The sequence below is a fragment of the Sinohyriopsis cumingii genome, chromosome 15, assembly GCF_028554795.1.
Source record: "Sinohyriopsis cumingii isolate HCF-2022 chromosome 15, ASM2855479v2, whole genome shotgun sequence".
Lineage (NCBI taxonomy): Eukaryota > Metazoa > Mollusca > Bivalvia > Unionida > Unionidae > Sinohyriopsis > Sinohyriopsis cumingii.
This window is the reverse complement of record NC_142975.1, coordinates 12,055,109-12,065,854: the sequence shown is the minus strand read 5'-3', so window position 1 is coordinate 12,065,854 and position 10,746 is coordinate 12,055,109. Positions and strand designations below refer to the sequence as shown.

The 10,746-nt window shown below is 34.7% G+C and overlaps 1 protein-coding gene across 1 annotated transcript in view; it reads right to left on the bottom strand.

The window, feature by feature from the left end:
• Positions 1-3,645: 3,645 nt before the first annotated feature.
• Positions 3,646-10,746, bottom strand: part of LOC149781267 (uncharacterized) — a 62,914-nt gene continuing 55,813 nt past the window's right edge. The window contains exon 9 of the mRNA XM_089935352.1: positions 3,646-10,265. Within this exon, the coding sequence (XP_089791478.1) occupies positions 9,037-10,265 (1,229 nt within the window). The 3' untranslated portion in view covers positions 3,646-9,036. The remainder of the gene's footprint in view (positions 10,266-10,746) is intronic.

Here is a 10,746-nt window from a genome sequence, read left to right as displayed (position 1 = left end):
CATTAACAAAATCGCGCTATACTCCATGAGTAAGAACACTCATTAGAAGATTTCTCAGAAAAAGGCAAAGCACCTGATAATAAAAGAATCTGAGAAGATCCCGTGTCCCTTAAAATTTTAATAGGGATAGGGTTGGTTGAATCACGCATGAGTGATGAAGAACCCTTTGACATGACTGGTCCATAATTTTCCATAATAAAATCAGACTGGGGTTTATTAGATCCAACTAATGTATTGCTTTCAATACATGACCGCGACCTTGACCTCTTACAAATAAGAGCATTTGGAATAGGTCTGTCTCGATTCTGTTGCTCATTTTTCAATTTGTAGCAATCAGAAATAACGTGTCCTTTCTTCCTGAATTAAGTACAAGTAGGAAGAGTTAAAGGATTTCTGAATATTCTTATCAGAAACTTGATTTCTAAAAGTTGTGCCAGTTTGAAATCTGGAAGGGTTCGTATTAGGCTAAAATACTTTTTTTAACCAGAAGACGGATGAGTGGAATACTTATTTACAAAAGAAACTTTAAGAGCCAAGGAATACTCGTCAGCAGTATGAGCATCATTTTCCAAGGTTTCGACCTTATGCTCATCAAGATAAGTCTTACTGTCACTATGGACACAGTTCTTGAACTCTTCAAGTAATACGAGTTGGCTGAGATTTTCATAATCTTGATCAACTTTTTTGGCTAAGCACCACCTATCAAATAACTGTTCTTTTTCTCTTGCAAATTCGACATGAGTTTGTCCAGCTTCTTTTTTATAGTTCCTAAACTCTTGCTGATAAATCTCAGGGACTAACTCATAACCCTTTAAGATGCATTCCTTAACCAAATCTTAGTCAGTACTCTGCTGTACTGACAGCGTGCATAGATGTCTCGGGCCTTGCCGAAAAGTGCACTCTATAATAATAGAGTCCAACGCTCCCTTGGACATTTCAAATTTTCAGCAATTTTTCTAAATGAGGATAATATTTGTCTTTTTCTCTAAATGGGGGCACTAACCTTAGTAACGTGAAAACCTGAATTTGTATTTAAAGTGGGAATGTGCTTTTCACTTGCCAGCTCTAATTCTTTTAATCAAAATTGAAATTCTCTTTCTTCCTTTGTTGTTGCATTTGCATCTCTCTCTCTCTCATCTTTGTCCAATTACATTTGCATTTGATCTTTCTGTAACTGCATTTGTTTTTCTCTCTCCTCTTTCTCAAATAGTAGTTGCATTTCTTTTTCTTCTTTCTGATGTTCAAGCTTTCTTAACTCTAATTCCATCTTGTATTTTAATTTTAATTCCTTTACTTTTATGTTAGAGTCTGATGCAGACTTAATGATCAAAACCAAAGCACTTTTATCCAAAACATTCTTTTCCACCAAATACTGGACCAAAATATTTTTTGTTTCTTGCTTGGTCAAAGAAGCTTTTGCCTCTGAAAGATCATATTTTCTGCCAAGCTGAATACATCTTTTTTTTCAGGGAATCTAACTGCTCATGGCTAGAATTTGAAATAAAGATCTCTACTTTTGATGACATTGTAAAAGGCCTGTTGATTTCACTACAGATTTCTAAAATGTGAAATAATACTTGGGATTTAAAAAACTGCAAAACTAGGGGAATTTAAATTTCAACATTTCTGAAATATTTTAGCAAAATTCGTATCCCAAGGACGAGCACTCCAATTTTCTTGTTACGAATCTATGCTCTTAAAAAAGTAACAGAAGAGAGTGACGACAACAACTTTTGTAAAATTGAACATATAATTTATTTCCCTAAAATACTAAGTGAAAAATAAGGAAACAGAACAAGTGCTATCAATTAAAAGTTCTGAGTGAATCTCAGTTCGAATCCTGATGAAATTCAAGATGGATGGAGATGACGTCTTAAATAACCTACGAAGTGCTGTAGTGTCCACAGTCTCTTGTTGAATCACAAAAATATTATTCCAGTTTTTAATTCAGTATAAATTCCAACAAACGTCTTTGTCGAATTATCTCAGAGCACTTTTGTATTTCAAGGGAAAATAATCACTTCAATTCAATAATTGAAGAAAATAAAATTAAGCCCAAACTGGTCACAATATAACTGAAAATGCACAACATGTCAAAATTTAAAGCCCAACTGACAAACCTTGATCAGAACATCAGTTATATGACTGATTAAGACGCAAAACACATCCTCCGATGAATTCAAGGCATTTATTTCTATAAGTAAATAGAAGTTTGTTAGCATATGGAACATGATAAACATCACGTAGTCCACCTATGACCTTGACTCAACTTAATGATTCTTACTCTGAGAAAGATAAAAAGAAATATAAGAAGAAGTTGTTTACCAAAACTGTCACTGATTTTGGAACAAGGTCAGCAACCAGATAGAATGCGTCATTTCCCATACAGGATAATAAAGCAATTATTATTTGTTTACATCAATGAAATAAAAAAATATAAAAAAGTCAATAAGGTCAAACAGAACTGAACTCAATTCTGGACAAGGTCCAGTAAATAATGTTACATTACAATAGCATGTAATGGAATTTCTTTTTTAAAACTAACAGACAAACAATTAAATTAAATGTACATAACAACAGATGATGTGGGCAAGATACTTATGTACTGATACTGATGGCAAGGTACTCATGTACAGGCACTGAAGGCAAGATTCTTGTGAAAAGATAGTGAGGGCTAGATGCTTATGTACAGATAATGTGGGCAATAAACTTATGTACAGATAATGTGGGCAATATATTTATGTACAGATAATGTGGGCAATATACTTATGTACAGATAATGAGGGCAAGATATTTATCTACAGGTACTGAGGGCAAGATACTTGTGTAAGATAATGAGGGAAAGATAATTATGTACAGATAATGATAAAGATACTTATGTACATCCAGAAAAAAATTAAAATTGTAAAAATTGTCTAAAGAATGTGTGCCAGTACATACATTATGTTGTGCTTGTACATCTAATTGTGGTCACTGGATAAAAGAAAGGTTTAACTACATAGTAAAATACATGTTGATTCAATAAATGTGCAAAACTATTAATTACCACAAGCTGCTCATGTGGGTCTGGTATAACTTACCTGGATGACATCTAATGCATTATTATTAATTGGCCAGTAACTAGATCAGTAGGATGTCTCTCTCCTCCAGTGCTAATAATTGCACATATTATGAAGAAAAAATTCATTTCAATATTTATCGATCATTTTCCAATATATCTGATGGTACATTAGCATCATTTCTCCAATAGAGAAAGGCCTTTATGACAAGGTGCTCTTTGCAAAGTTGGTTAAATTCTGTTGAGTGGTTTATTACAAAGCTGTTTAAAGGTTTTTCTATATTTAGTTGTTGTTGAAGGGTTTAATGCCATTTTTCAGCATAAGATAGGCTATAAATGGTGGCCAGTATAAATGGTGAAGGAAGAGTCCTGGAAAACCCCAGGAAGAACCACCGACCCATGAGAAGCTACTGGCAAGCTTTCTCATGTACCCACATTGGCTGAGCCCAAGACTCGAACACATGCAGAGGTGAGATGGTAGTAGTCCTTAATGGTGAGTGCTTTAGACCACTCGGACCCTTCTATATTTAGTAAAGTGGCTGTTATGATTCTATGGTCATAAACAGAAAAAAGTGAAACCCAACAAGTTTTGCAAAATTAAACAATTTAATTAACAAAGGTATAAATGAAAATGTGACAGGAAATTACAGTATAATGAAGTGAATCCAAACTAGTCCTTATGAAGGTCCATGAAAGTCCTAAATGAATGAAACGTTCCTATAAAATTTCAAAACTGGAAATGAACTGGCCCTCCAAGAACCATGACACTGTTAAGATGGTGCTATCCAGAATTCCTTCAAATAATTTATAACAGTTCCAAAATAATATTAAAGTCCAAATAATTACAACTTTTTATTTCCACTCAACTGTGCAAACAAATGTTTATCCTCTCGCATAATATCTAAGTACAACATAAAATGAGTCTGCAGATTTACAACAGGAACACAAGAAATGTGAATGACTCCAAAATCAGAATGAAAATGACTGCTTAATTCTCTCATTATATACACTGTCTCTTGTGTCTGTATTTTGCAAAAGATCTATAGTAACAAATAACACTACTCATTTTACATTGATCTGACCTACTCATGTGACCTATCCCAACCAATGGGAAGTTACAACATTATGTAGAAATGTCGAAACCCCATCAGCCACAGAGAAATTAATCCAAAGGCACCATTAAGTCTTATTATTAAAATTATTATTAATAATTGTCAACACATACATAAGCATCTATTTATAGATCCTATGTAACTACTATACTCAGATCACGTATGAAAAATTTAACTATAAGTTATTTTGCATGATTTACAGTCATGAATAAAAATTCACTAAATTAGGTAAAATTATGTGCCAGGAATTTAAAAAAAAATAGATATATATAACAGTGGTCAAAATAAAGGCTTTTTCGATTTTTTCATGAAAGTGGTCACATTTGCAAGCAGATAAATATCATTTAAAGTCAAAACTTTAAAACTCTTCATGATAGAATGCCTTCTGCCAATCCGGGAAAACTTCTATCGAGTACTTGTTGAGAGAAAGTCACTTAAAGGGTTTTTAGTTTATAGTAATGGTGGCTATATTTGATGATTAATCAGTATCACTGATACAAATTTAAAGATCTTCAGGCCATGACTGTGTAAAAACTTTAAAAGCTTTAGTAATGGTGGCCTTGTGAATGCTGAGAAGAAAACAGTCAATGACTCAACTCGTGCATGATTTATGTCTGGTGCATTTATGTGCGGCCCTACCATAGTCTCACTTGATCTTAAAGATATGAAAGCTAAAACTTGACAAGCATATGATGTGATGTGATTTGGATTTTTAACGTAGCTTTTAACAATTTTTAAGTCATATCGCTACGATGTCTGCAATGTGGCAGTTTATAGTGATGTCTAGCACTGAGGCATCATGCCGCAGACATGTAGCATGATGTCCTACCCAGTCACATTATCCTGACACCAGGCCAACCAGTCCTAACACTAACCTCTTAATGCTGAGTGCCAAGTGAGGTAGCTGTTAGTACAATTTTTGTAAGTCTTTGGTATGACTCAGCCGGGAATCGAACCCACAACCTACTGCATCCGAGGTGGATGCTCTAACCACTAGGCCACCGGAGCGGTGCGATAAGCATATGAACAGACTCTTAGTAGAGAGAGTCCCTGCTTTCTTAAGCTCCATATTCTAAGCCTGGACCCTCAGTTTCAAAATCTGACAAGTTTTCTATAAACTGCACTATCATTTTTAAAATATGATAGCAATTTTCTAAAAACTATACTCTCTTTTTTAAAATTTCATTCTTAAAATCTAACAGTAATTTTATATCTACTGGACACTTAGTTTTTGAAAACAACATTGTCCTGGACTTCCATTTTCAAAATTCTACTGAGAAACACTGAATGAAACATCTTTAATTCATTAAACAATAATGATTCTGTTACAGTTGTAATTCTGTAATATGCTTACATGTACTGCTTATGTACAATGTGCTTACAAGTATTGCTTATGTACAATGTGCTTACATGTATTGCTTATGTACAATATGCTTACTGTATTGCTTACGTACAATGTGTTTATATGTATTACTTATGTATAATTTACACAGCAGGGCTCTATGGTTTAAATAGTGTTTTTTCAGAAGAAAGAACAAAGAAAGAAAATAGAAAATCAGAAACACCTATTGGTAAAAATGAATTTTACAGACTGTTACCATGTCACTTTCACTCTGCATAAATCTCTCATTCATGCCGAGTCTGGTTGAAAAAGACTTGCCCAAAATCAAAAGATTTCTAAAATAAAACTTAAAATAAATTTGTCGAAGTCTGTGATGGTTTCATCCAGCATGAGCCTATCACAGGGGAAAATTGTGTTTGATGAGCATGCATGAATATTTAAAAACAATATAAAAAGGAAGAAATCTGTCCTCCCTCAAGCCGAAAATATTTATATCATGGACAAGTGACCCTAACAAAACCAAACAAGTAAATGAGTGTACAATTATGGTAACAATAATAACAGTACTGTACATGTATATGCTTTATAACAAACCCTACTAAATTAGAACTGTGACAATTAAAACATTGCAAATTTCATTCAGGAGCATAAATCAAATATAAAATGCCATGTATACTACATGCATCTGCATCCATAACAAAAATAAAAAAATGACTTCATTTAATACTGTAGCATTTGTGGCTAAGTGATCCAGCACATAGGTGATGTCTAAGGTGATTAGCTTTGGATTTGGTAGCCATCAGTTCAAGCCACAGAAGTGAAGTTTTTGTCCAAGCCATATTAAAAAGTCAAGACCAAACTGAATCTGGTAGATATGGGTTCAAGCCCCAACTAAGGTGAATTTTTTCCAAGCCTTATTTAAAAAGTCAAGTTCAAACATCCATTAGAAGAATAATTATAAAAAAAATGGGACATTTGGTTGTCATACACCCACTGCGGTGTAGCTAAAAACAAAACTTACACAGAAACAAGTTTGGAGGTTTTCCTTTACAGAAACAAAACAGTTCTGTAATGTGTGAAGCAATGTTAAAACATAATCTAGTAGCATTCTTTTAGTTCAAAGACAAAATGTATAAAGACTTGTGAATTTATAAAGGCTGAGTAAAGAAAAACTATGGGGGGGGGGGCAATATTTTTGATATCATATTTAATTACTTAAAATGCAAATTAGTGTCACTGTCCTTGCTATACTTCATAGTTTTTAACAAATCATATTAAAATAAACTTGCTTTGCATAAATTTTAATATTTTTCATGCTTTTTTCTAAAAGGAATTGAATCATTTACTCTACTAAAGATGTTACTAACATTTATTAATGTTTTAAAACATACAATTACTTAATTATAAACAGACTGATTTTAAAACATTTCTTGTCTAAGCCAATGATGGTCTGAAAAACATGACTGAACATTATGTGTACCAACAGAAGCTTCTCTTCAACAGCCTTCCTCAGAAAAGTTATGATTAAAGATACACTATGGCTGATAAAAACATGGAGTGTATGTAAGCAATCTCAACATACTAAATAATTACAAAATATACCTGCTTGCTTTTGAAAAAGGGTTTTTAAGCATAAATGTTTCAAAATAATATTATATTTTTATCCGTTAAAAATAAAAATCACCTTTTAAGGCTAAGGCAATCCTTCTTCCAATTTTAATTCAATCAAACACTGAATGCATAACATATTGAGTCCATAACACAATGATTGCATAAAATATTGACTCCATAACACATTGATTGCATAACATATTGACTGCATGACTGCATAACACATTGCCTGCATTTTGTTATAATGTATTGATTTCACAACACATTGACCATATAATATATTAAATGCACAACATATTGACTGCATGACTGCATAACACTTTGGCCACATAACATACTGCCTGCATCATATCATAATATACTGACTGCATAACACACTTACCATATAACACATTGGCTGCATAAAATACTGACTGCATTATGCAGACACATTAACTACTACTAATAATGGGATTCACCAATAACTTCTCTTTCACTTGATGACATTAGTGTAATGCACTAGTTTTCAACTGGTTATCCATTCAAAAAGATTTTCTTATAACTGTGTACCAACTGCAGGATCAATATGAAGGTGAATTCTGATAGTCTAAAAAGGTGCCAATGTCCCCACCATACCTACAGACATATCATGTTATCTATATCTGTCCATCCTGTCCCATCTCAATGATGTCTTCCCATCCTGTCCTATCCCTATCATATCTTTTCATCCTGTCCTGTCCCAATGATGTCTTTCCATCCTGTCCTGTCCCAATTATGTCTTTCCATCCTGTCCTATCCCTACAATATATTTCCATCCTGTCTTATCCTGATGATATCTTTCCGTACCAGTGATGTATGAAATCAGCTTAACTGCACCAACTTATCAAGGAATGCATGGACAGAAAGCAAATTTTTTTTAAAACTTCACACTAAGAAGTTCATGGTCAATTCTGATTGTCCACATTTTGTGACAAAGGTTAATGGAGTTATGAACAATGACTTAAAACAGGCATGTCCAACCCACAGCCAACGGGCCTCATGATGCCCAGTCCTTCACACTGTGCAGCCCACAGCCATGTAGGCAGCCCTTCTGAAATATACATTTTGATTAATATGCATAACTAGTGATAAATAACTGTTCTTGCTCATGTGGCCTGCAACCTTAAGCATTTAAAGCTGTTTTGGCCTCCAGCCAAAAAAGGTCGGATGTCCCAGACTAAAAGCTTTGCCTTACAATTACTGTCTCTACTCACTTATAAGTTGAGTCCAAGTGCAAGCTGTACAGACCCTCATCTGCCAGTGCATAATGTACAGCAGATCTGGGTCAATGTTAAGAGTAATCAGTAGAAAAAACAACATAGAACTTGCTCTGTTTGCACATAATGTGATGAAAGATCAGGTTTACCTTGCTTGCTACTGGATTCAATTTATAAGTGTGTACATACAGTGCTGGATATTGATGGAGGTACCTCTGTTCTAAAGAAATGTAACTTAAAGATCTCTTTTTCTCTTCTTAGAATCAATATAACAGCAAACCTATTGATAAATTCTACTTTTATTACAGTGAACAGTGTAATGATATGACTACTGTGCATTTACCCTTAAGGCAAACAATATGATGGTTTCGCTTTGTGGGTTCCCTCCATTGTTCGGCATTTGACAGGCTATACACGGCAGCCAGTATAATTAATGGTGGAAGAACTGGGAGAAACCCTAGGAAGAACCACTTATCCACAGGAAGCTACTGGAAAGACTTTTCACATACCCCTATTGACCAAGCTGAGACTTGAACCTACATGGACAGAGGTAGATGTCAGTGATCCGTAAAGGCAATGTGATCACTTGGCCACACAAGTTCACTCCAAATACATGATCAGTATTTATGTATATACACACAAGATTTTCTTTACAAGTTTATGAGAAAAGATTTTCTGTCACCTGTCCTGTAAATTTTGGATAATAGTCTGTTCTTCAATGTCAATGCAAAACTCATCAGAATTTACACTAAGGGAGCTTAAATTGAATTCATTATGCACATCAATCTGATGACCCCTACTGGGTTGCTGCAGCTCCCTTTTTAGTTCAGCATCTCCATTTGAACACACTCCCTCATCCTCACTATGTGAGGATCTCTGATCTGATGAACTCTCATCCACAACAGGATCTGTATAACTGATGAAGTCATCAGCCTCTTTCTTGATTTCCTCCAAAGAACTTTTACTGTCCCTAAAACCACCATCCTTTCCAACATTCTCAAGACTTTTTGTCTCCTTTTTTACATCCTCTTTATCCTGTAAAAAACGATATGAGTCACTAGTTTCTTCAGTGTCTAATTTGCTCTTTGCAGCACTGTTTAATTTGTTTTCCTCATGTTCTGAAGAAAAGGTCCAATTATTATACAGGATTTGATCATCATTATGTAAAGAAACATTTCTGAAATCAACCTCTTTATTTGAGGCATTTGCTCTGATTGCAGAAAAATCTTTTCTCAATGTCTTTCCTTGAACCTCATCAGAATTGTTCTCGGCTGCATGAGATGGGATATCAGGATATGCCAAGTCTTCATAACTATTTTTGATTTGCTTTTCTGTGTCTTCAGCAAGAACTACTCTTACGACAATTTTCTCTGGATCATCTTCAGAATCAGAATCCTTTCTTTTTTCCACTTTAATTCTGTCTCTCACCTGAGTCGAGCTCAACAATGTTTTTGTGTCTGTTTCTTCTGACTGTACAGGAACTTTAACTTCAGTTTCAAAAACTTCATGCCATGGTTCCCTTACTCTAATTTCTTGACAGTCTGAAGGCATTGAAGCCCCATCTGGTCCTTCTCGACTCTGATTGGCCATTTTTTGGATCTGAGATCCATTCCTGGTTGCAGATCTCAAATGACCTGGTCTTTTGGGCTCTGTTTTTCCCCCTTGTGTGTGGCCTGCTGTGTTTGGTGAATTGGTAATGTAAGAATAACTTGGTGGATTATCTTCACAACAGCTGTTTAAAGAAGGAATACTGGACTCCTGAGATTCATCACTGGGTAATGCAGCCCCAGGGAAGTGGACCACACCAAAGGATATGGATATGTCAGTAGATGAGTTAGTTAACATACTATCATCATTTTCCACTGTTACTTCAGCTTGTCTCTGGCTTTGAGAGTCTTGCCTCATAGCTTAAAACCGAAGAAAAAAGAGACACATGACAGATATGTACCCAAAACTGAATTATTAATCACAAAAATACAACAAAATTTACTAGAATTTTCAAGACTTAGAGACCAGCCGGAATTAAAGTGTTGATAATATGGCCATTTTACTAGATAAATATACCAGACTGAAACTGATAGTGTATAAGCAAAACAGAACTTGAAAATGTTGACACAGACCAATAAGCAGAATTTAGTTACTCTGAAACTTTGTACATTACTTATATGCAGGCCAGGATCTACATTCTCTTTCATTAGTCAGTAGTGTCCAATCTGGATTGGACCACCTCAGTGATTTGCCAGGTGTGTCCAATCCAGATCAGACCATCTCATTCATTTGCCAGGAGTGCCCAATCCATATTGGTACATCTCATTCATTTGCCAGGTGTGTCCAATCTAGATTGGAATATATCATTCATTTGCTAGGAGTGTCCATTCTAGGTTTGTA